Source organism: Anas acuta, chromosome 26 (genome assembly GCF_963932015.1).
Source record: "Anas acuta chromosome 26, bAnaAcu1.1, whole genome shotgun sequence".
Classification (NCBI taxonomy): Eukaryota; Metazoa; Chordata; class Aves; order Anseriformes; family Anatidae; genus Anas; species Anas acuta.
In genome coordinates, this window is record NC_089004.1 from 6,010,811 (window position 1) to 6,035,618 (window position 24,808).

Consider the following 24,808-nt stretch of genomic DNA (forward strand, 5'->3'; position numbering starts at 1 on the left):
CCTCCTAGCCCCTGCTTCATCGGATGTGGAGTGGTGCTCAGCCCCCTGCAACCACACTGACAGTGCTTTTGTTCCTTTTTATTAGGAAGAAAGTGAAAACACTGTTAAATACATCTCTTTACTGATAATTTACAGCTGGTTCTGCAGCAGAAAATCGGTGCTGTTAAATCAGTAGCAGTAACAGGGGAGCAACGCCGAGCTCTGGCCTTTCTCCCTTGCCCTGGGCCTCCAGGGCTGGCAGGCACCTGGTCGTACCCCTGCCAAATCCCCTAGGTCGGGGAGTGCCTGGATCCCTCCTCCCCAGCCCCTGTGCCCCCCAGTGTGTCACCCCCCCCGCCCCAGCTGGGTTCTGGCTGCTGGGAGAAGAGGGGAAGGAGCAGGAGGGCAGCGGAGCAGCTCCTGCCGCAGCCCAGGCGCAGGGCGGGTCTGGGCCCTCAGTACACCACCTCGTACACCGTGGCCTTCTTGTCGCCAGAGCCCGTGACAATGAATTTGTCGTTGACAGAGATGTCACAGCTCAGCACGGAGGAGGACTCTTTGGACTGGAAAGAGGAAGCAGTGATGAGGGTCAGGGGGTGAGGGCAGGATGGGTGCAGACCCCTTCCCCGCTCCGCCTCCCCCAGCTCACCTGGAAGATGCTGGCACCATAGGGCGTGCGCCAGGCGTTGAGCAGGTTGTCCTTCCCCGTGCTCACGAACCACTTCCCTAGGACAGGACACAAAGCATGGTCTGCTGGCGGAGTGGATCTGCAGGGCGCCAGCAGCTCGGAGCCTGCACTAAGCAGCCCCCAGCCCACGCAGGCACCTACCACAGGCGGCGAACTTGAGGGAGAGGACGCAGCTCTCGTGGAGGTGCAGCTGGTACTTGTCGGGCTTGCTCACGTGCAGGATCTCCACGTTGCTGCTCTCCATGCCCACCGCCAGCCACTCACCCGTTGGGCAGTGCCCCAGGGAGAAGATCTGGGAGCAGGGACGTCAGGCAGGCAGGGCCCAGCCCCGCGGGGCTCATCCAGCCCCGGTCCCTACCTGGGAGCTGAAGTCGTGCTGCTGCAGCTGCCGCCCTTCCCGCAGGTCCCAGCACCGCACCGTGTTGTCCAGCCCCCCCGTCCACAGCTTGGTGCCATAGTTGGAGATGTCGATGCAGCTGGCACCATCCGTGTGGCCCTGGAACTGCCTGTGGGCGTAGGTAGTGGAGGAAATTGTGCGAGGCTGCTGCTGTCAGGGCTGTCTGTCTGCTCCCCACCCCCACCCAGAAGCCATCTCCTCCCTCACTGACCTCTCCTTGTGCCCCAGACCCCCACGCACCTCACCATGGTCTGGTTCTGCAGGTCCCACACCACGATGTTGCCGTCACTGCAGCAGGAGAAGCAGACTTTGGCGTCGGGGCTGATGGCCAGGGCGTAGCAGGCGGGGGCGGAGGAGGTGAGCTCGGCCTTGATGCGGGGCGTGGGGGCCGCCAGGTCCCAGATGGACAGGGTGCTGGCCTCCCCCCCCACGATCAGGCTGCGGCCGTCGGGGAGCAGCTTGCAGGAGCGGATGTAGTTGTCACGGTTCTGGATGGCAAGCACAGGGACCAGCAAGGGAAGAAGGAGCCGATGGCTGCAGCATCACAGGCGTGGGGGGACCGAACCCCCTCCATGCTAGCAGGGGTGCACTCCCTCCCCTCCTCCCCCCAAAAAAAACAAAACACTTGCTGCCCCCCACATACCAAGCAGTCCAGCTGAGCCACGGCCGTCTTGGTGCCCGGCTGCCCCACGTCCCACACCTTCACGCAGCCCTTGCCCCCGGTGTAGACGTGGCGCGTGGAGTTGCTGATGGTGACGGCGCACACCACCTCGCCGTGGGCCAGGGTGTGGAGCTGCCGCGCGTGCCGGGGGATGCCAGAGCCCAGGAGGGCGTCAGGGGGGAACGGCACCGGCTGCATCTGCCCGTCGGCGCTGACATGGAAGGAGTAGGCACTGCAGGGAGAAGTGAGCAATCCCTGAAGGCGGCTGGGGTGCAGGAGCTGCGTTCTCCCCTCAGCCATGCTCCCGCTGGGCAGGGGGCACCTGCAGCGGTCTGGCTAACAGGGCTGCAGTCAGCTCTAATGGCCAGCTCCTTGTTTGTCAGTAAATGGCTGGAATGAAACAAATGCGTTGGCCACAGCTGTGGTGTGAGACCCCCACCTGCCCCTCGCTGCCGCAGCCACACTTACGGCTTCCCTGCAGGGACGGTGCAGAGCGACGCTGGGAGCGCGGAAGCCCTCAGGTGAGGATGCGACTCGAAAGCCACCTGCACAAAGGGGCACAGGCTGAGCAGCGGGCTCCCGAGAACACAGCCACAAACATCCAGAGTCAGCGGGGGCTTCTCAGGGGGCACTGCAGCCTCCAGTGCCCAAACCAAGCCCCCCCCCCCCCAAGCAGGGACCCCATCTCCGTGGACAGCCCCTGATGAGCTCCCTGCAGCTGCGTGGGCACCGTGGGGACAGGCACCAGCAAGGGGCTGTCCCTCGGTAACTTACCATCGGCGAGCGTCCGTACATGACGGTGCTGCTGACCTGCGGCGGGAGGTGGATGCCCACGTACATGCCGGGGGCCGCGAGCTCGCCATTGAGGGCGGCGTGGGGCAGCAGCCCAAAGGAGGCGGCGAAGGGGCTGGAGATGCTCAGGGGGCTGCGCAGAGCTGCAGGAGAAGAGACGCGGCCGCTGGGCCCAGCCCACAGAGGGAGAGCAGCACCCAAAGGAAAGGGTGCCCGGCCCTGAGCCCAGGGAGAGCCCCTGGAGGAGGAGGAGAACGAGGAGGAGAAGGAGGAGGAGGAGGAGGAGGAGGAGGAGGAGGAGGAGGAGGAGGAAAGCTCGGGCCTGGGCAGCAGAGGGGGACGGCCCCTGAGCTCCACCAGCCACGGGCCTGGCACACGGGTCCGGAGAGCAGAGGGCCGCATCCTGCTGGGGTCTCAGCACGGCCACGAGGCCCCCGTGTCCCTGCCACCGGGGCTTTGGGGCTTACTGAAATCGATTCCAAGTCAATTTTTGCTAAACCTCTGTAATTTTCCAGCCCAGCCAAGGGATTAACATCTCCACTCTGGCTTTAGTTCACCCCCCCACCGTGCTATCTGTCCTCCTTCTAACACCTCCTGTGCCCTTTGGCTGGCCGGGGCCCAGCTCTCCCCCAGCCCTCAGCCCTCCAACTCCTGAAACGTCCTGAAGGATGCGAGGCAGGAGGAGGGAGCGTCACTGGCCCAGGATCCAGTGAATCTCCACCACCGCTGAACCCCCGTCCTTGTGCTTTCAGGACGTGGCAATGCACCAGCGCGCACGTTCGCTGTGGTTTGGTAACACGGAGCCAAACCGCTCAGCCCAGCCCCGGGCGCTCACCGGTGCTGTCCATGGCCGGCGCCTTGGCTGGAGGCTGCCGGAGGAGTGCAGCTGAGCTCGGCCCCAGGCCAGGTGTGAGGGCATCACGGGGCGGAGGGGACACGGAGGACGTGGAGGCCGGGGGGTCCGGCTGCAAAGCAAAGGAGGAGCAGCCTCAGCTGCCGGCAGCACGGCCCCAAGCAGGCCCCTGCGGAAAGGGGCCCCTTGGGCACGGCTCCGCTGCTCCCCACGGGACATTGCCCTCGCCTGGGGGGGGGCCAGGGACAGCTCGGGAGTGACCAGCCTCTCCTGTCCCCACGGCCAGTTCAGTCCTCTCTTTTTTCATGCCTCTCCTATTTCTTCTTCTTTTTCTGCCTGGGGATTTTGTCGACACCAGCAAAAGAAAAAAAAAAAATTAATAACAGAGCAAAGCTGCGTGCTGTGCTGGCAGATTGCTCAGGGCGCTTTGTCTGCTCTAATCCGATTGTCCTGGGGAGCAGCCGCTCGCTGCTCCCCGCGCCCGCAGCCGGCTCCTGACCCCAGGGCTGGCAAGGACGAATCGCTTCGGGCTCCCTGCAGCGGCCGGGAGGGCCGGGGCTGACAGAGCTGGCCCTCCCCCTCGCTGATGTTTCAATCTGAGAATTGGGCCGGTGCTTGGTGATGGGGGAAGGGAAAAAATAAAAAATAATAAAAAAAATCAATTGCTCAGAGCAGCTCTGGGGAATCCTGCAGGCAGCCAGATGGAAAATACCTGCAGAGCTGGGCCCTCGCCTAGCAGACAATTAACCTCTCCCGCCGGCACCAACCTCTGCCCCCCGTGCGGGACGCTCAGCATCGAGCACAGCAGAGCAACCCCGTCCCCATCACAAGCCCTGCTGCCCCACAGCCCGCGCTGCCCCAGCGCTGCCCCTTACCAGCCCCTGGTCCTGCAGCTGCAGGGGGGTCCCGCTCTGGCTGGAGGCACCGGAGGCACCACCGGAGGCAGGGCTCTGGGGCACGTCCCGGGCTGGCGGGAGCTGGCTGCTGGATGCCTGACCGGGGCTGCTGGACTCAGAGCGGGGGTCCTGGGGAGAGAAAAGGATCTTCAGAGAGCAGGAGGCTGCAGCCCCTCTGCACGGGAGGGCAGACAGGAGCAGCTCCAGAGGCGAGGCCGCCCGTCAGTTCTTGCACTCCTATAACCATTCAATTAGGGCTGTGAATTTTTATCACCGCAATTACACCACTGAGCAGTTTTTAATGTGCCATTTTCTGCAGAAATCCCAGCTGAGGTTCCTCCCAGAGCTTATATTTTCTTGGGAAGTGACAGGAGGAAAAAAGCAAACAAACAACAACAACAAAAAAAAACACACGTGTGCTGTCCCTCCCCAGTCCTCCCTGGGAGGAAAAGGGATGTCCCCAAAAACATCACCTCTGCCAAGAATATCAGGGCTGGGCTGCAGCACTGCTGTACCTGCCTGGGTGGCTGGGGAAGGCTGCAGCAGCAGGACCTGGCAGCTGCACCGCTGCCCCCCGAGTCCCCTCAGTGCGCCCCTGCTCCCACCACCACCACCACGTGCGTGAGCAGCGAGCCCAGGTCCCCAGGGCGCCCGCCCTGGCTTCCCGCGGGATGCTGCAGGAGAGGCACCGAGAGGCTGCAAAGTGGAGCCAGGTCTGCAGCTGGCAAAGCCAAGCTCTGGCTGGCACAGCCTCAGCCCCCAGCACCGCGCTCAGAACCCGCCTCGGCTGGCAGGAACGCATCCGAGCAGGGCTGGCACACGCCCCGGCTGGCTGCTCCAGCACAGGAGCCCAGCGAGCCCCAACCTCAGCAACCAGTGTCCCGAACCCAGTGCTCGGAGCTTGAGCCTGGTATCCAGCAAGGCTTCGGTACCTGCGGCAGCCTGGGCTTACCTCATCCACCACCAGGTTGCAGTCACTCTTGTCCCCATCGCTATCCTGCACAGGGGAGAAGCCCAGGAAGGCTCAGTCAGGGGTGCGAGGCTGGACGAGCTCTAGCCCTGCAGGCGGCTGCCCACGCCATCCCTGGGGGCTTTTGGCTGTTTTCACATCTCCTTGCAGGATTTCTGCACCCCAGGGTTGGCAGCAATGCCCCTGCACTCCCATACCCGCTCTGCAGCACTCACATCATGCCCAGCCGGGTCCCTCTCCTCCCGTTTCCGCTTCAGCCCTGCGCCCCCCGTCCGCTCCTCGGTGGGGGGGCTCTCCGGAGGGGACGCTGAAACGCTCTGAGCAACAGAGGGGAGGTGTGAGGGGTGGCACAGGGGGAACGAGCCAAGCCTCAAAGGCCGGCACCGCGTGCTGCCCTGCCGCAGCCTCCTGCGGTGACCCGGGGAGGCTCCGTGGGGAGGGGGGGGACAGCAGCTCCAGGGGGCTAAGGACAGGCTCCGTGCCCCCCCGAGGCGCTGCCATGACTTACTCGGCCGGGGCTGTGCTCTGCAGCCCGTGCAGCAGCAGGACCAGACAGGTCGGCACCGGCAAAGCAGAGCAGGAGAAGGAAAGACGCTGTCAGTGGTGGGGCCGTGCACCCCCAGCCTCCACAGCAGCACACCCCCACTGCCCACGGACATTGCCCCGCGCCCATTCACCCATCACAAAGCCCCCGGTGCTGGCTCCTTGGTGAGCGCTCCGGGAACAAGGCACCGGCAGTGCTGGGTGTTGCTGGTAACTTGGCCTGGGCCTGCCAGTAGCATTCACAGAACTGATTTAACAATGATTAAATATTGATGATGTTTGTAAAGCACTTTGTGATCGTGATAGGAGGAGGCACCAGAAGGACGAGGAATTAGCACTGTTTACCAAGCACCAAGTTCTCAGCATGGCCGTGTGTTCTGGATGCCCTCCCGCAGCCCCCTGCCTCCCACGATTTCTCCCACAGGTGTAGCACAGATTTTCCTGTAAAGCCTCCACTTTGGCCTATGGATACTTACCTGGTGCAAGCAGGACGCGTTTCTCTGTGGCAGGGGTCTCACACCTGCCCAGCTGCCCCTCGGAGGGGGCACCCTCACACTAAGAACACCCAGGGTTGCAGGAGGACCCAGGTCCCCAAGGGGACGGGCACAGACCCTGCTGCACACACGGCCACCCCCCGCGTGCTCCCGGGAGCCATCACGGCAAGGCAGCCGTTCCCTTGGCCAAAAACAGAGCCAGCCTCCCAGGGCTGCAGATACTTAATTAGCTGGGTCTGTCACTCAGTGCCTGCCGCTCCTCCTGGCCCCGGGGAGCGGCTGCCAGCGTCAGGGAGCCCTGGGGAAGAGGCAGAGCAGGCAGCAGAATTCCTCCCGGCACGCGCGGGCACCTCTGGGCTGTCCGCCCTGCACCGGTTCAGCCAAGCTCAGAAGGGCTGATCCAGCTGTGCTCGGCCCCTCACCTCTGCTCTCCCCGTCCTGGGCTCTGTCCTCCTTGGCAGCCAGCTGCGACTGCGCCATCAGTGCCCCCGAGAGGGCCAGGAGCCCCGCTGCGCTGCTGGCCCCGGCCAGGCTGGGCAGCTGCACGCTGGAGGGGTGCGGTGTCAGCGCCACGGGGGGGACGTGGTGGGAAAGCTGCTGTAGCTGCTGCTGCTGGAAAAGAAAGAGCAAACGGTCCTCGGTCCTGGGAGGGGGCGGCCGTGTGCCGGACACGCCTGGTGCCCCAACACGATGAGATGAGTGCAAGGCAGGAACCAGGCAGGGAGCAGCCATCCAGGCTGCACGGCAGGGTCACAGCGCCTGCCCCTTCCCACCCAGGGCACCGCAGGTGTCCCCTCCCCGTGGACATGATCCCTGAGACACGGCAGAGGACCTGAGCTGCGCTCCCCCTGCTTTGGTCCAGGTTGCCGGGGATGATCCCGCGGGCTCTCCGCCGTCTCCACTGCCCAGCAGCAAACCCCAGCCACCACTGCAGACCAGCCCTGGGCTTGTCAGAGCACTGAAGCCCTTCCCCCACCATCAGAGCACGTTGCCTGGAGCAGGACAGAGCCTTCCCTCACCAGCCGGGCAGCACGACTCACCCCGACGATGCTGTTGAGCTCCGCCATCGTCACCTGCTTGGCGCGCTCCACCGCCTGCAGGACCTGCTGCTGGTGCTGTGACCAAGAGCACGGGGAGGGAGGGCGCTCGGCGCTGCCGGCTGGGGCACCGCACGGCCCCGCGTCCCGCCCAGCCGCCCTAGGGCTCTGCAGCCCCCTGTTCAGCCTGGGTGCTGCAGATTCCCCTCGCTGCCCACCCGCGCTCGGCCTGGCCCAGGTTTGCCCTTTGGGTGCACGCCCCCCACTCACCTCCTGCGCCAGGAGCGGTAGGATCTGCGCACAGATGGCATGCAGCCTCTTGACGATCTCCGCCTGCAAGAGGAGGCAGCTTTCAGCACAGCCACAGGGCTGCCACCCCCTCCAGCCCCCCAGCGGGGTGGCCGAGCACCCTGGGGACACAGGCTGCCCCTGCGCAAATCCTCCCTGCAGGGATTTCCTGAGCTGCTGCCAAGGGAGGGCCGCCGCCAGGGCTGCGGGACCCCCCCCAGCTGCCAGGTCCTCCCGGACACACGGGAGGGAACCCGACTCCCAAACGCCTGTGGAGCCGGGCCAAGCCGAGCTCCGCGCTCAGCCCCTCGCATCCAGCTGGCTGCGCTGAGCCCCAGCCCGGCGCGGCTTCGCGGGCTGCCGCAGGCTGGCAGGGAGAGCCGCCAGCGCTGGCGCGGGGCCACCAGCATCCTGCTTCCTCTCCCCGAGCACCGGGCTCGGTGCCAGAGGGGAGCGGGGGGGGGCACAGAATTCACACAGCGATGCCGGGCCCCCCCTGCCACCCCCTCTCCAGGGGACCCCACAGGCACTACTGGGACACCCGCCCGCGCCTCGGCTGCCCCTGTCCCAGCGGGCAGCAGCAGAGCAATGCGGAGGGCCTGGGGCACCTTCCCCAGCCAGGGAAGCCCCCAGCCCCCCCACAGCAAAGAGCCTTTCCTGGGGAAGGGGCCGAAGCCTCCAGCCAGGCCCCCCAGCCACGTTTCCCAGGGAAAACCTGACCCTCCCCTCCCAGCCCACGAACCCAGCCCGGCTCTCGCCAGCAGAGGGATTGGCTGCTCTGAAGTGTTTTCTCATCTCAGGTTTCCTACAATCTCTGACAGCCTTGCAGAGAGGTCAAACCAGGCACAAAGCCGCAGAGAACAAAGGGAACATTTACAGGCTGCTCCCCGAGGCTGCCTGCGCCCCAGGGAGGGCACAGGCTGCCCCCCCAGCACCCAGGTCACCCCCAGGTCCCCACAGCTGCTGCTCCAGCCCCCGCCCTTTACCCCCTGCACCAGGGGTCCCAGGAGACAGGGACCCCCGGCTCCAGACAGCCCCTGCCCAGGCAGGGCCTGGAGTCGACTCAGGGCAGGGGGCTCACCCTCCCCAGCTGCCTGGCCCCGTGCGACCAGGCCACCTCTGGCTCCCTGCCCCGCCGGAGCTCGGAGCGCACGGGGCCAGCAGGAACGTGCTCGAGGGCTCTGTGAGCCTTCCTGCTAACAAAAGGAGCAAACTCGGAGGGGCTGAGCCAGCTGGAGGAATATGGCAGTTGACTTGCCACTTTGTCAGGCATTGGTCCAAACTAATTTCCCTGGCAGAGAGCCCGTGATGACTGGATTGATAAATCTGAAGAGGGAAAGCAAATTAACGCTGGAACAAAAGGGGAACCAGGGAAGGGTGAAAATACTCCTCTGGCTTCAGGAAAGGAAAAGGGGATTAAAAAAAAAAGAAAAGAGAAAAGAAAAGAAAAGAAAGACAATCCATTTGCCTCTGGGCTCCAGCTCTTGCTGCTTCCTCCACGCTCCCTCCTGAGCCTGGGGCCCCAGGGAGCTGCAGCGGGGAGGCGCCTGCACGGGGATTTGGGATCCACAGCCACGCTTTCAGAAGTGCTTTGGGATGGCGGGGAGCAAGCCCCGTCCCAAGGCACCTGCAGAACTCAGCGCTGCATGACCTGACAGCGCTCAACCCCTCTGCAGGCCAGACCCTTGCTCAGAGCTGTGCCGTGCCCCCCGGTGCTGCAGGGACGGGGCAGTCACCGTGCTCCTGGCAGCCTCCCCCCCCCCCCCCCTCCTGCTCTCCTCCCTGCTTACCTGCTTGTGCATTTCGATGTTCAGCCCGTAGGACATCTCGTAGTACTGAAAGCAAAGTCACAGCAGAGCCAGCTCAGGAGCTGCCCGGGGCTGCCAGCCCCCCCCCCCCCCCCCGGCCCTCCTGTCGCCACCCCCCCTCGCTGTGCCGTGAGCCCGGTGCAGCCGCCCCGACGCAGCTCCCCCCCTGCGGGCACCCCGGCCCCAGAGAAGGGGCTGTCATCGCCCGGGCAGGGGGCTGGGATCTGGGGGATGGGGATGGGGATGGGGATGGGATGGGATGGGGATGGGGATGGGGATGGGATGGGATGGGGATGGGGATGGGGGGGGTTACGTATGACCGGGCCCTCCGGTGTGCCAAGTGCTGAAGGAGCGGGAATTCTGCGCTGTCCTGCAGCTCCCATCCTCTTCCCCTCCTTCCCACAGCCCCCCCCAGCCCGCCCTGCCTGCAGCTCCAGCTCCCCGCAGCTCCCAGAGCCCCTCCCTGGCAGAAGCAGGACAGGGGGCTCGCGAGAGCCCCGAAATTCGAATAAATAAACAAAAAGAAACGCCCCCCCCGGCACAGCTCCGGGCTCAGGCACGGAGCGGCAGCAGCCACCGGGAACCGCGACCGACACCGCCCGGCCCCTGCCCCCCCCCGGGGCAGCGCCCAGGAGAGCCCCAGCGAGGCGCCCCCGGCAGGGGGGGGGCGGGGAAGCCCCCGGCCCCCCCGGGGCAGCCTCGGGGCGCTCACCATCACGCAGTGCCGCTGCAGCTCCGTCCTCTCGCTCAGCAGCTTCTCGCACTCCAGCTTCAGGCTGCAGAGGGGGGGCCGCGGCCTCGCTCACGAGCCCCCGGCCCCCCGACCCCCCCCTTGATCCCCCCCCATTCCCCGGGCCCGGGGAGCTCCGCGCCCCCCCCGCCTCCCCCCTGCCCCGCGGGGCTCCCCCCCGGTGGCGCTGCCCCTGGGACCCCGACCCGCTCCGCCGCCGCCGTCCCCCCCCCCGGGCCCCCCCCCGCCGCCCCCGACCTGTGGCACTGCGCCTGCAGCAGGCGGAACTCCTCCTTCAGCCGCTCGCAGGTCTCCGGGACCGAGAACTTGGGGGGCCGGGAGGGGGGGGGCGGGGGGCTGCGGACACACCGACACCGGCCCCGGCCGCTGCGTGAGGCCGCCCCCGGCCCGGCCCCGCCGCCCCCGCGCCGCCCCCGCGCCGCCCGGCCCCGCTACTCACGGGCTGCGGGAACATCCTGGGGGCGCCGCCCCCGCCCCGCCGCCGCCGCCGCCGGGGGCAGCCCCGGCTCCGCCGCCTGCGCCGCGGGTGGGCGGGGGCCGGCGGGGCCGGGGCCGGGCGGGGCGCGGCCGGCGGGCGGGGGCCGGGGGGGGCCGGGGGGCGTCGGGGGGCGTCGGGGGGCGCTGCCCGGGGCCGGCGGCCGGCGGCGGGGCCCCCATGGGGCGGAGGGGGGGGGGGGGGGGCGGGGGAGGGGCGGGGGTTGGGGGGGGGGGCGGGGGGGTCCCCGCTCGGCGGAGCCGCCGCCGCCCGGCCGAGGCGCGCTTAAGGTGGCGCGGCCTCGCGGGGGGCGCCGGTGGGGCCCCGGGAGGGGGCGGCCCCGCGCCACCTTAAGCAGCCTCGCAGCCCGCCGCGGCGGGGACCGCGCTCGCCATTGGCTGCGGCCGCGGGAGCACCCGGCCAATCGCTCCGTCCCGCTCCCACATGGGTTCGTGACGCGCGTCCCGGGGAGGCCAATCGGAAGCGGGCGAGCCGCCGGAGCCCCAGCCGGGGCGCCGCGGGGCACGCTGGGAGTCGTAGTCTTTCTCCCTTCGCTCGCGGGGCGCGGCCGCCCCTCGGGGCCCGCCCGTCCCTCCCGCCGCCCGCCAGGGGCCCGCGGTGGCGGCGCCGCTCAGGACCGGGGGGCCGCGGCCCAGCGCCGCCGGGCGCGGGGCCTCCGGCGCGGGCGGGCCGGGCGGGCCGGGCCTCGCGGCCCACAAGGCCTTGCGGCGGGCGGCGGCTGCCACTCAAAGTAACGTGGGGCCGGCGGCGGGAGCGCGGCGGGGGCTGAGCCCGGGGGCGCCTCGCACCCGCCGGGGCCGTTCCGAGCCGGGCCCGTCCCCCCCGGCCCGGAGCCGCCCGGAGCCCCGGAGCCCCCCTCGGGGCGGTGCCGGGCGGGAGCCGCCCCGGGGGGAGTCGAGGCAGGGGAGCGCCGCTTCCCCCCCCTCCCTCCCCGCGGCCGCCCGGGGGCTCCCGGGGGCGGCGGAACCGGGGGCGCCGCAGCTGAGCCCGGGGCCGGGTGCTCCCCGCTGGGCCCGGCAGCGCCGCGCTTCGCATCACGGCACCGGCGGGGGCCGGTCCTGGGCTGAGCACGGGGGGAGCGGGGGAACCGCGGGGGGGGGGGGGGGGGGGGTGGCGGCAGCAGGAGCCGAGCCTGTGCTGGGGGGGGCGGGGGCTCCGCTCCCAGGACTGGGGGCTCCCCGCTCCCCGCTCCGGGGGTCCTGGGGCCGTGCCCTGCGATGCGGGGCCCTGACCCCGGGGCAGCTCGGGGGGGGGGGGGCCCGGCACTGCCCTGAGCCGCTGGGCCCGGGCCCTTTTGTCACCACACGGCTGCGGGGACGCCGCAGAGATTTGGGAGCCCTTAAAGCAGGCCGGCAGCTGACAGGCTCCCATCCCTGGCGCTGCTTTCGATTTGCGCGTTGGCTCCTGTTTGCACTTACCGGCTTTGAGTGGTTTTTAATTATTGATGCCTCTTTTAGCTTTTATCTCGTGTTCGCTGCAGCCAGGAAGGGCTTGGCGTTCCTGCATTAGTGATGAATTGGGAAGGAGGCCCTGCTCCGCCACGCTGCAAAGCATTCCTGGCTTGCAGGCTGTGCCATTGTTTCAAGCAAAGCTGTGCTGAAAAATGAGGAGGGTGGGAGCCGGGAGGGGGGGATGCGATCGAGGCAATTCCCGCTGTTACTGCAGTGACGCCAGGGATCTGGCCTCGAGCAAGAAGCTGTGGAGGATGGACTGAGAGGCAAAAAGGTGAGGACACCTGCTTGACCCAGCGAGAAACTGGCAGCAGCTCACCTCGTCAAGGAGGAAAGATGCCATTTTATCACCTCTGCAGTGACAGGCAGGTGGTAGGGGAAGTGATGCGAGACAGCAGGGTCCTGCTCAGCCCCTGAGAGCTGCGAGCAGGAATCGATGTCAAGCCAGGACCGAGCGCTGGGCTGCCCCACTGGCAGGGCACAGGGCTCTGCCCCAGCAGGTTCTGCCCCAGCAGGTTCCGGGGGCAGCCCCGACGTTGTCCCCTGCCCCCTCCCCAGCTGAGCCAGGGCTTCATGGAGCTTTTCTAAGGATCCCTGTGCCAGGAGGGCTGGCTCACAGCCACTCTGCACACATCACCTCCCGCTCTTGTACCACGTCCTCAGAAGTGGTTTCTCTGCCAGGAGCCAATCTTCAATCAGCCTCAATCGGCAGTGCTTTGGGGGCCCCGCAGCGCCTGCTGCTCATGTGCCTTGAGCCTCTTCTGCCAAGGCAGGACCGGAGTGCGGCTCTGGTGATGGGGCGGTTCCAAGGTGGAATAGCCTGTCTGGACACCAATGCTGCTTCCTCAAGTTTGTGTCTACTGGGAGAGTCACGGGGGGATTTTTAACCCTTTTGTGTGTTTTATTAGTATTTTTTTCTGCTGCGGGTATGGGGCGGGACAGATTTGAGCCCAGGTCTGGTATGGTGCCTCAAGAAACGACTTCCCTGGGAAATCCAGAAGCTGATACAGTGGGTGCAGAGCCAGGCTGGGAGCATGGGGAACCACGGCACTGGTCAGCCGTGGGGGGGGGGGTTGCAGATATCAGGGTGCCACCCGCTGCCCAGAGAAATGCCTCAACTGTGACGTCAGCACGATTCAGGAGTGGAGCACAAGATTCAGCATCTGCAGGGGATTTGGAGAGCCCAAAAGCTCTGTCTGTATGCTTTGAAGCAAGTTAGCCTCCCGCAGGGAGCAAGGAAATGCCCGCAGCCCTGTTAGGAGCAGCTCCCAGCCTGCCGGCAGCTGAGGATGTTCAGCCAGCAGCCTCGTGGTTTGTTCGACCCCTTGCCCACCAAACCAAGGCTGCTAATTAGCTCTAACAACAGGGACGTCTGTTCCTCTGAAGTCTCCAGCCTGAAAATGCCCCAGACCAATTTCTCCTAAATCCTCCTCCCTTGCACATCCATCAGGAATAACATCCACTTACTGTGCTCCCTGCCCCCAGGCTGAGTCTGAACCAGTGACCTCGAGGTGAAAGCGCTTGAAAAGCTTCAGCCCCCCCCTGCAGCCAGCACGTTCCCAGCGGGATTTTCAGCAGCACTTACAGAGCAGAGATGGTTTTAGCAACTGCCGTTCCGCAGCAGCCCCTGGCCCGAAGCTGTGTTGCCCTTTCACACGGGAATCCTGCTTGCCCGGCTTTGGCGAGGCCCTCGGAGCAGCTGTGGGACCTGGGGTCAGGCTCCAGCTACTGGTGCTGCTTTGCCAGCTCCTGGAGCTCGCCCCGCACAGCCCAGGGGCTGGGGCAAACGCCAGGCCGGCCACGCGTGGCTCCTGCCCCTGCTGCAGTGCTGAGGCCCGGCCAGCTTGTGCCCACGCAGCAGCAGCTCTGCTCCGGGCCCACGCAGGGCAGCAGGGACGGGGCTGAGCCCCTGCCCGCAGCCAGACCTCATAGAGACCCCCGTGTGGTTCTCAAGCCCGTGTCAGGAGCCTGCCCTCCCGGGCCTCAGCTGCATCCTGCTCCATGTTCGTGCTGTCCAGGTGTCAGCATTTGGCTGACGAGAGCACAGTCCTGACCCCACAGCCGCCTGGTCCTGTACCCCATCCGAGGTGCTGCACGGCCGCACCAGCCCCAGGAGGGGAGCAGGGCCAGGGGCACAGGGCCGGGGCTGCAGCCCCAGCAGCCCCCATTGGGCGTTGGGGCAGCTCCGTGTGCCTTCCCTCAGCCCTTGGTGTGCCAAACCCAGTGCCAGGCCTGAGCTGGTTCAGCAAATCCCAGCAAATCTCCCCCTCGGGTGCTCATCCCAGTCTTTGCTGGGTGCCATCGGGATGAGGCGCTGCGGCCGCCGCCCCCCCGGACCCCACAGGGCCCCATCCCACAGCACCACGAGGCACCGAGCCCCACAGCCTCCTCCTGGGGGAGAGAATTTTCCCACTCCAGCTGGCCTGGGAGAGATAGAGGAAGATGTTATCAGGGCAGAGCAGGCTGCCGAGCCAGAGGCCGGGCTCTAATTATTAAGAGCCAATTCCATTACAGCAACCTCAGCCCCAGGGCAACGCAGGCCAGACTCTCCCAAGGGGTGAGACCGCAGCAGCAGCAGCAGCAGCATCCCCTGCGGCCCTGGGGGACAGGAACACCACGTGTGGGTGGCAGCAGCCCCGTGGCAGCCCCCGCACCATGCGGGGTGCCTGCCCCTGGCTGCCTCTCCCCCCTCAGGTGCTGCTGTCCTGGCACCCTCTGCCCTGCTCCAGCAGGCCCCAGCCCAGCACGGCCAGGAGCGAAAGGCGCAGAAATCGTCCTCCTCCTGCCAGCAGCCGCTGAAACAAGACCTGGAGAGAAGCCAGAACCAGCGGTGTCGCCTCCAGCCCCCATCCCTAGTGGGGGAGAACCCCCTGGCTGGGGCTGGCTTCGGGTGCAGGGGTGGGAAGTTGGGGCACAGAGAAGTCCTTTAAAGTCATCCCAAAGCGGCAAGAAAACAGGCAACACGTCACCGTCTTAACCAACCTTCTTATTTCTTTATTTGAAAGGCACAGCTTGTACGTCCTTGATACAGCATTTTCAGTTCCTCTTATTATAGGTCAAGTGATTAAACACAAAAAGCAAAACAAGATCTTTCTAAAGGACTATATACAAACACCAGATTATTATTTAATTTTATTTTTTTTGTTCCATTTTTTTTTTTTTTTTTTTTTTAGAAGACACGCTAGCGCACGGAGATAAGAACAGAGAAAGCTGCTGTATCCTCTATGGGGGAGTGCAGGGAAGGGACCAAGGGAGCTCCCAGGCGCCCACCTGCCCCTCGGCCAGTCCCAGACCCCAGCCCCCTGGCAGCCAGTGCTCTGCCGAGGGGAGCAGGCAGAGGGACCCCCCCCAGCCCGAGGCCAAGGAGCAGCGCGAGGAGAACACCCGGTGGCTGGACGCGGGGAACTGCGGTGGTGCTGCGGGACTGGTTAAAAACAGAGACATGCAGAACAGCAAGGACCGGCCCGTGCGAGTGCAGGGGCCGGAGACGCAAGGAGATGGGGAGCGCCTGGGGTGGGGTGGGGGGCGGTGGGGCAGGGGTCCCAGCAGGGGGTTGTGCAGAAACCGGTAGGTACGAGGGTCATCGTTAAATACCGAGGGGGAGCAGCAGGCAGGGGCCGTGGCACCCCCGGAGAAGCCCAAGTCAGAGCCAGGCCGGGCACGGCGGGGAGGGGGGGGCCACGCAGTGGCTGCCGTGGCGGTGCCGCGGGGGCTGCCCAGCGGTGGGGCGCCCCCCGGCCCCACCACCGCCCACGGATGCTGCATCTGGCATTGACCCCCCAGCCCCAGCCCCTTCTCTCTAATCTGACTTCTCCCCATCGTCATCTTGGTGGGCGTCCCCGTCATGGCCGTTCTTGTCCTCCTTGGTCAGGTGCCCCTGGGAGCCCAGGGCCGAGAGCGAGAGGAGGCCGGAGCCGGCGCTGACAGCGGGGAGGGACGGGGGCTGCAGCCCCACGGGCAGCGGAGTCAGAGGCAGCGCCAGGGCTTGGAGCTGTGAGAGCTGGTGCGCTTGGAGCTGCTGCTGTAGGGAACGAGGGGCGGACAGGGGGAGGGGAGCGGGGAGTCGTCATTTCAAGGGGCCCCGGCGTCCCCCCCAGTCCTGCTGCCTCAGCAGAGCCTGTGCCAGGGGCTGGGCTCAACCCAGAGCACCGGCACCCAGCGCCGGGGGGGCACAGCCCAGCCTCCTCGGGCTGCAGCAGCCTCCTGAGAAGGCTCAGCACCGAGTCCCCAGCCCTAGGAGGCCCAGCTCGGCCACCGGCACTCCCCAAGGACGTGGTTAAACCCCTCCCAGCCTTGACCACGAGCAGATGGTGTTTTCACACCCAGGAGCTGCTGCAGATCCTGCCCCAAACCAAAGCCTCTCTTTACAACCTGTGGGATGCGGCAGGAGCCCACACCCCCCGCAAAGCCAAGCCACATCCCGAAGAGCCTGGCTAAAGCCAGCCCACGCCAGCAGGGCCGTCCCAGCACGCGGAGCTGCCATCCCACGGGGCCTCAGCTCTGCCACGGAGGCCCAAGGTACCAAAACCAGCCCCCCTCCCCCCAAACCACGTACACATGCACCACGTACACGGATGATGGAGTTCAGTTCTGGTGCTGTCACCTGCTTGGCTCGTTCAATGGCTCCCAAGACTTGCTGCTGATGCTGGAGGGAGAACAGAGGAATTTGGGGTCATTTCAGACATGGAAGGGAAGGAGAACAGGGACCCAGCAGGGCTGGCACGCACACACACACACACACACACACGGAGGCTGCTCAACCCCACATGGTCCCCTACTACCAGGCCTGGCCCTTTCACTCCAGCAAGTGGCTTTTTCTTTCCATCTCGGCAGAAGGACGGGGCTGGGGAGGGGGAACGTGCTGCATTAAGATACAACAGGTTTAGTCGTGGCTTAGTTATTAGCCAGCTCTGATCTGATCAGCCAGCCTCTGTCTTCACCCAAAGCAGGCAGGGGACAGCAGCTCAGTCTACTCCCCAGCCCCAGAGCTAATCCAGACCCAGAAACACAGCCCCCATCCCACAGCCCCCACCCCACAGCTCCTCACCAGAGCACGAGGAAGCGCTCAGCCTCGGGGTGGCTGGGGACAGCTGGCACCGAGGGTGCTGCAGCACCCCCCTCCCAATTCATTCCTCAGGGGGGTGGGAGGAGCCCATCAGCCAGGACAGTTAGTGGGGCAGAGCAGCTCAGTCCAGAGGAGCTGCATGGAGGTGCTTTTTAGTGCCCTCCTCCCCAGTTTGCTGCCCATTGCTTCCAGCACCAGCTACAAGCAGCTGAGCTGGGAGTCGTGGGAGCGGCGCGAACACAGCCCGGCCGTGGCTGCACCAAGGGGACGGACGGACAGACAGCACGGCCTGGGGGCCTGCTCAGACTTGGGGCCAAACCTCTTCAGAAGGGCTGATCCCACAGGGCAGGGGTGCGAGGAGCTGGGGTCCGTGTGCGCTGGGCCCCGCTCCCTGGAACCAACACCCCCTTGCCAGGCAGTTACCTCCTGTGAGAGGTAGGGAAGGACCTGTGCGCAAATCCCGTTGAGCCTCTTGACGATTTCAGCCTGGAGGGTGGGAAAAACAGAGAGGAATGGCATCAGGGGACCCTGCGGCACCCACCCTGTGCGCTGCCTCCCCCGAGTCAGAGAGCCCGGCAGCGTCCTGGTTTGCATGGGGACACCTCACCCCAAAGCCCCAGCCCCCCCAAACAGTTAAATAAATCCACGCTGCTGACTGCAAAGAGCAAGTTTTCAATATTCTCTTCCCCTGGTATTAAATTAATGAAGTCAGGAGCAACCAGAGAGAAAATTTATTACAGACCCAGGTGGGGGATGCATGGAGCTGTGCGCACCGTGCAGAGGCAGGCAGGCAGGCACGCCGCTGCAGCCTTGGCTCTGCCCCCCAGGCCAGCTGCTGGGCACCTCCAGCCGCCCCCTCCTCCCCCTGCCCCCCAGCTGAGCGGGTAACACCGAGCCTACGCCGAGATGATGGGGCCGGAGGCAGCTCCTGCGGTAACCTCAGCCAAGCAGGTGCCAGGGTTTGGGGGCATTAAAGGTTTTCTGCTGGGGAAGAGTGAAGCTCTTGGCCCTTTGCAACTCGCTTTCCACCAGATTCAAAAGGAACGGGGAGCCAGAGGGTTTAGGCAAGCACTGACATGGGCTGGGAAACCTCGTGGGATGGCAGTGATGGTTCAAAGCCTCTCAGCAAGCTGCAGGTTTCCCTCCCAGCGCAGCCCATCCCACGGGCTTAGCGAACAGGGCGACGGGATTGGAGGCTCTACGTGCGTTTGCAGGGAGCAGAACTGTGCTAAGAGGCTTTTAGCTGAGCCAGGGCATATACAGATGACTGTGACTGGAAGCTGAAGGAGGCTCATGTTGTTAACAGCACAGGTAATTAGCCACTGGGGATAATTAACAACTTAACCACCAGCGAGGGTAATGAACGAACTCATCCGGGCTGCAGCAGAGCCTCCTTCCATCACGAGGAGGCTCTCGGCAGCTCCAACATCACACAAGGAACCACACCAAAGGGAACGCCGCTGGCTCGGAGGGCAGCAGCCTCCTGGGGCACCTGCAGGGCCGGGGGAGGGGGAGGCATCGCTCATTGAATTGAGGCTCCACGTCCCCATGCAGCCTGGCTCAGGGCACCCAGACCCGCAGCATCCCCTGGCAGGCTCCCCACCTTCTGGAAGGTTTTGCAAAGGCAGCTTTTTGCCAGGTCAATTAATTTTCCTCCCAACAAGAAAACATGTTTTTAAGGTCAAGGGGGCAAAACGTGAATGTTCTCCCCCACCCAGGAGCTGGCAATCCCAAAAGCAGCTTTGACATTTTACAGGCTCATGGCATTTCCAGTTCTTGAAATACCACTGAAGTGATGGGGACAAAGCACGGCAGACAGCCCACCCTCCCCAGGAATTAAAGCACTTGGAAATGCCTTCCCCTACCTGTTTGTGCATTTCAATATTCAGCCCGTAGGACATCTCGTAATACTGCAGAGCAGGGCAGAAAAGAACAAAAAAGGTCAAATCTCTACCCGAGAGAGGGGCTCCGTGCATCAGTGCTGGGAGCCACTGCTGCTTTCCTATCAGTGTCTTTACAACAGCTGGGCAAGGATGGAAGGAGAGCCGAGGCAACCAAAGGCAGCTGCAGGCAGCACCCCCCCCCCCATGTCCAAGGCCAGGCACCCAAGCCCAGGGGGCTCTGCTCGCTGCTGCGGACAGGACCTGGGAATCGTCTGTGCCCCATCCAACACCCTCACAGACACCCTGCAGCACGGCGAGAGCCTCCAAACATGCCAGCAGGCTCAGGGCTCCGCGGACGACAGAGGCAGTCTGGCTCTCCAAGCCACACCTGGCCAGTGTCCTAACACCCACGTGGCTGCTTCAGCAGCAAATGGAAGAGATCACCACTGGGGTCCAGCAAGCAAGCAAGGCGTCCAGCTGCACACAGCTCCAGCTGTTTGGGAAAAGCTGAGTGGAAAGAAACACACAAAACCACACACAAAAATAAAAGCTCCCCCTGGCCCCCACCAGCAACAGGTAGCTACAGAGCAATCTATTGGCAAGAGAAGTTGATTCCTGGCCCCTAGAAGAAGCTGTTTTTAAGGCTGTTTGAGAGTTTAGGAATTTCCTCCCTCAGCCCCTCTCCTCCTCCTGATTTTTCAGAAGGGAAAGAAAATCCCCGTCTGCACTCGTTTGATTCAAAGAGGGAAGATCACTGTCACTTCGGTACCAACTGCACGAGCCGGAGAAGCGCCTGGCTTGCCATCATGGCTATTTCTGTCCGCTCCCGCACCGCTGCCGGCTCTCGAGGCTTCTTTGCATTCTGGAGACTGAGCAGGAAGCATGAGCCCGACCCCCACGCTGCTAATTGTGGCTTATTCAAGAACTGGAGCAGCTGTAGCAGCTTTGCAGAGGCACAGAAACCCCTCTTTGCTTCCTGCATGCAGTGCAGGGAGCAAAGCAGCCCTGTGCCGGGGCAGGACCCTGTGAAGCCTCAAGCTCAGCACTGCCAGCAGCACCCCTCCTCTCTGCACCATGGGCGGTCGCCTCTACTAGTGCTGGTGACTGATGGCATTACAGGGAAAAACAAATAAATTTCATCTCCAGATGCGGCTGTGTGAGAGTCTCCGTGCAGGCTGCGAGGCCCAGGAAGCAATCATTCATTGTTGAGAAGGGGGCAGCATTAAGAGCCAGGCTTCCCCACACCTGTACGGACAGCAGGGACCAGCTCTCCGCAGCCCCATCCCAAGGGCGCCTGGCTCACTGCAGCCTCAGGGTGTGGACATGCAGACAGCGCAGGAGATCGGAGGGGCTGCCCACACCATTTCTGGTTTTAAATTCGTAACTCTCCTCTGAAGAGCTGCTGCATTAATTTCTACGTCTTATCTCTTCCTTCCAGGGCAGGTGCAGCAGCTGGCAAGCAGGCACCACCTCATCTTTATGGGCAGCATCGCAGCCTCCTGTTAACTCCTTGATAGGAAGGGGACAGCACAGCCTTGCCCTGCCTCACCCTCCGGTGCTGCCAGGGGCTGCTCTCCACGCGGGGGGACAGTGGCGCTGCCCAGCAGCCAAACAGTCACCATGCCAGCAGGGACACGGCTCCTTCACAGAGGATTTCTTCCGAGAGTCAGCTGAGCCTGCCACCCCCGTGTAGCAACATTTCTGCCTTGTCCTGGCACTGCCCCGGGGGCTGCACACGCTGCGGGGGGCCACACGTGCAGGCGCTCTGCCCGACGGCGCTGCGGGGCTGCCGGGCATGTGAGGAGCTGTGCAGGGCTGGGCTCCCACGTGGCAGCTGGCTGCAGACCCCCACCCTGTGACCTCCCGGCACACAGACCCCGTCCTGCTCTTGCCAGGAGCCTCCTGCAGCCCCCTCCCTGCTACAGGACCCCCATGTCCCCAGGCGCAGGCAGCAAAGTCACGCTGTCGGCAATGACCTGGCTTCCATGCTGCCCTCAAGCATCAGGTTGCCTTTACTGAGCAGCACTTAGGGCTCAGGTACCTCCCAAGCCACCCCGACCTCTTTTTGCTCCTGCTCTGCAGAGAGGAACCACTGCTGCTCCCCCAGGGGTGGATGATGAAGCTGCCCCAGCTCCTCCACCTGTGGGCTGCGGATGGAGGTGAAGTGCAGCCTCCTGGCTCAGGAACCCCCTCGCCCCATCACCAGGACGGTCCCGGTGCTCCCTGGCTGCCACAGGAATACCAGGCTGTCGGGTGCAGGCACCCTGCCACCACCAACTGGGCCCATCCCTTTTCTGTGTCCAACAACTCTGCTACTTCCCTGCACTTCAGCAGCCCACCACACGTAGAAAACACGAGGCACAAGGAGCCCTGCTTTCAGGAAAGCCAACGCCAGCCCAGTCTGCAGACCCACTGCTCCGAGGGCAAAGCCGCTGCCAACAAAACCCGGGCAGCAGCACCTGCTCCCTGCTGGCATCCCCACCCGTGCCACCCACGCGCTGCCAGGGCAGGCCCTTACCATGACGTAGTGACGCTGCATCTCCGATTTCTCGCTGGCTAGCTTGTCGCATTCCAACTTCAAGCTGAAAAGCCAGAAAACAGTCAGAAAACCACAAGCAGGAGGTGAGCGAGCTGCTCAGCATGGAGCAGTCGCATCCTGCAGCCCCGCACAGCCCATCCCAGCCAGGCAGGCTCCGCAGGCACCACGACCCCAGCACATGCGGCAGGTCTGGGCTCAGCCGTGTCTCATCCGTACGGCAGCTGCTGCAGCAGAGCCCGCTCCCAGCTCCAGCATCCGCCGCAATCCCACTCGGGAGAAGCGGCACAAGGCTGCCCTGCAGCCAGGCACTGACTGCACGGCTCTGCCTGGCGCAGGGAAGCAGCGGCCGCAGTCGTTTGGGTTTCCTCGGCTGATACCAGCAGCAGGGGACACTGTCTAGCAGAGGCCTGCCTGCTACACGCCAGAGATGGCCTGACTTCGTTTCCTGAGCTGCATCAGGACCTTTTCCAGGTGGCACAGGGAGGCCCAGGTGCAGCACAACCCTCCAGAAGAAAGGGTTTTCTCTCTCCCCCGGGTTCTTTGCACCCTTACGAGGAAACACCGCTGCTCCTCGCGCTTCACAAATCTCCAGCTCCCCTGCCAAGCAGCTGCAGCCAGCATGTGCAGTGGTTTTATGTTTCAAACGAGAAACAGCTTCACCTGCACAAAACCTGCCTCTCTGCGAGCAGGTCGAGTCCCGCAGAGGGGGGAAGCATCCCCTGCAGCGAGCCTGCTCCTGGGCCCCCGCTGCCCACAGGCACAAGGGCACCGCGCTGCCGGACCCGAAGCCCGTGTGCGTCTGAAGCACGCGCAGGAAGCGACGGCCCCCAGCAGCCAGCGTTTGGGCCAGCAGAAGCATTTCCACACGCACATGTGGAGAAGCGGAAGCATTTGGATTTAAGCGCTCCCTGCAGCATTCGCAGTCCAGGAACGGCAGCCAGCGAGAAGAACCGAGGAAAGCTCCCAGCCAGACGCGGGAGGCCTGGCAAGCCTCCACACAGCCCCGGCTGGGCTGCGCTCAGAGGAGAGGCCTGGCCGGGGCAGGAGGACCCCACGCTCTGCTCGGCCGGCTCCTGCCCGGGCACAAACGCCGTCCCGCAGGCAGCTCCTCCGGCCTCACAGCCCAAGCCGCAGCCGGGTCCGTGCGGGTGCCCCGGTTGGCTCCGCACAGGGCAGCGCCGGGAGCTCTCCGGGCACCCCCGAGCCGCACGTACCTGTGGTACTGGGCCTGCAGGAGCTGGAACTCGTCCTTGATGCGGTCGCAGGAGTCGGAGGTGGTGAACTTCAGCTGCTGCGGCAGGTGAGAGGAGCCCTTGAACGACACGAGACGGCGCTGGGCACCCAGCGGGGCGGGGGGCGCGCGGCGCTGCCCCCAGCCGGCAGAGGCGCCCCGCCGCCGGGGGGGGGGACCGAGATCGGCGGGGGACCGGGGGCGGCGGCGCCCGAGGGCAAGGGGCCGAGCCCAAGGTCACCCGCCCGAGGCTCGCCCCCCCCCCCCCCCGCCCTCCCCGGCCCCCGGGACCCGCTCGGCTGCCCGGGCCGGGGGGGAGAGGAAGAGGAGGAGGAGGAGGAGGTGGGGGGGGGGGGGGGGGGGGGGGTGAAGGCGCCGGGGCCGCCCCGCCGGGGCACGGGGGCGGCTCTCGAGGCCCGGCCCGCGGCCCCCCGGTGCCCGGCCCCGCCCCGCCCCGCAGCGGCCCCGGGCCCGGCCCCGCGGGGGCTCCCGCGCCCGGCCGCGCCGTACCGAGTGCCGGCTTTGTGGAAACATCATGTCAGGCTGCGGCTCGGCCCCCGCGCCGAGCGGCCCAGCTCCAGCTCCCGCTCCCGCTCTCGGTGCCGGTCCCGGTGCCGGTCCCGCGCCCGCCGCCGCCGCCGCCTTTGTCCGCGCCGGGCCCGGCCCCGCGGCCGCCCCCCCCCGGCCGCGCCGCTCGCCCCGCGCCGCTCCCGCCCCGCCGCCGGCGCCTATTGTCTAATGGCGGCTGCGGCTCCGCTCCGTCCTGCGGCTGCTCGGCACCACCTGCCGCCGCCGCCGCCGCCTCCCCGGCCCGGGCGGGCCCACGGCCGCCCCCGCCCCCGCCCGGCCCCGTCCCCGCCCCCGCCGCGCGCTGCCGCCGGCCGCGGGCCCCGAGCGGGCGCCGGACCCCGAGCCCCGAGCCCCGGGAGCGCCGCGGCCGGAGCGGGCGCCCCGAGCCCCCCCCCCCCCCCAACCCCGGCGGGGAGGCGGCGCGGGCCGGGCCGGGCCTTCCCCAGCGGCGGCTCTGGGCTCGAGGTCCCTGCCCCGCGTCCCGGCCGGGCCCTGCCCGCCCCCGGTGCCCGCGGTGTCGGACGGAGCCCCCCGCCCCACCCCACCCCACCCCCCCCCGCCTCGCCGGGCTGCAGGGCCCCGGGCCCGGTGCCCGCCACCGCCCAGGCCGCGGCCGCTGCTCGGAGCCGGGGCTGGGGAGGGAGGGAGGGAGGGGGGGAGGCCGGGCGGGGGCTCCCGGGGCAGAGCCCCGCACCCTGGGGTTTGCTCTGCGGGCGGCTTCGTGCCTCTCGCGGCCGTCCCGCTCAGCAGAGCCCCGGGCCGGGCGGTACCGATCGCCCCGGCAGCTACTGGGCTGCCCCTGTGCTGGGGGAAGGGGCCGGGGCCGCCGCGCTGCCCACGAAGCCAGCTCCCCGGGCTCGTGCAGGTTCGGGCTGGCACCGTGGGATCCGAGCCCCGTCCGCCCCGTGGGGGCAATGGGGGGAACGCCACCACGCTCGGCTCGTTTTCACATCTTCTCAAGCGGGAGAGCTGGGTTTGTGTACGCAGGGCTTTGGGTTTGCTTCGCTTCGTCCCTGCCTTGGCTTAGCACGAGGGAAGGCAAAGGCAGCCCGCTGCCCTGGGCAGGAAGGTGCCGTGTTTGTCCTGGCACTTACCTTGTGGAATAATTCCTTCCACGGCCTCAGACAAGGCCCCAGGAAAGCTCTTTGTGAACGGACAAACCTTGCCTACAGGAGGGTCACGGTGTGGAACCAGGACCAGCAGAAGAGCTTTGTCTCCACAGCCTGCAAGCCGCCCATGTCCCTGCCGGCCGCTGGGCCGTGCTGCCCGTGCTGGGCCAGGGGCCGTCACTGGGGTGGCTCAGTCCCGGTCTTGCCAGCCTGCTCCTCCCCACACCAGCAGTTCGCTTTCCATACGAGCTGTGCCAGTCCCTGGGCATTTTCAGAGAGATTAGTGGCCACCCACCTATAAAATAAA

General features: G+C 65.9%; 2 protein-coding genes across 7 annotated transcripts; both read right to left on the reverse strand.

Annotated features, from left to right (window-relative positions):
* Positions 1 to 63: 63 nt before the first annotated feature.
* Positions 64 to 10,829, reverse strand: TLE2 (TLE family member 2, transcriptional corepressor). Of its 5 annotated transcripts, none has more exons than XM_068661487.1 (19): positions 10,597 to 10,829; positions 10,119 to 10,182; positions 9,389 to 9,433; positions 7,581 to 7,643; positions 7,314 to 7,388; positions 6,696 to 6,882; positions 5,745 to 5,761; positions 5,452 to 5,553; positions 5,219 to 5,263; positions 4,246 to 4,395; positions 3,353 to 3,482; positions 2,500 to 2,660; positions 2,194 to 2,270; positions 1,708 to 1,957; positions 1,305 to 1,552; positions 1,026 to 1,173; positions 809 to 959; positions 629 to 705; positions 64 to 542 (listed from the first exon to the last, which is right to left on the reverse strand). In XM_068661487.1, the coding sequence occupies exons 1-19, from the start codon at positions 10,812 to 10,814 to the stop codon at positions 435 to 437; spliced, it is 2,316 nt and encodes a 771-aa protein (XP_068517588.1). In that variant the 5' UTR covers positions 10,815 to 10,829; the 3' UTR covers positions 64 to 434. The 5 variants fall into 5 exon arrangements, with proteins under 5 accessions (XP_068517588.1, XP_068517587.1, XP_068517592.1 ...); XM_068661486.1 differs by having other exon boundaries at positions 6,696 to 6,885; XM_068661491.1 differs by lacking the exon at positions 10,597 to 10,829 and adding an exon at positions 10,395 to 10,553.
* A 4,248-nt stretch (positions 10,830 to 15,077) lies between these two features.
* TLE5 (TLE family member 5, transcriptional modulator) lies at positions 15,078 to 23,628 on the reverse strand. 2 transcript variants are annotated; one of them, XM_068661502.1, is made up of 7 exons: positions 23,333 to 23,628; positions 22,806 to 22,903; positions 21,571 to 21,634; positions 19,035 to 19,079; positions 17,593 to 17,655; positions 16,675 to 16,749; positions 15,078 to 16,122 (listed from the first exon to the last, which is right to left on the reverse strand). In XM_068661502.1, exons 1-7 carry the CDS (start codon positions 23,357 to 23,359, stop codon positions 15,904 to 15,906), a joined length of 591 nt encoding a protein of 196 aa, XP_068517603.1. In that variant the 5' UTR covers positions 23,360 to 23,628; the 3' UTR covers positions 15,078 to 15,903. The 2 variants fall into 2 exon arrangements, with proteins under 2 accessions (XP_068517603.1, XP_068517602.1); XM_068661501.1 differs by having other exon boundaries at positions 15,078 to 16,125; positions 23,333 to 23,620.
* Between the last annotated feature and the right edge of the window lie 1,180 nt (positions 23,629 to 24,808).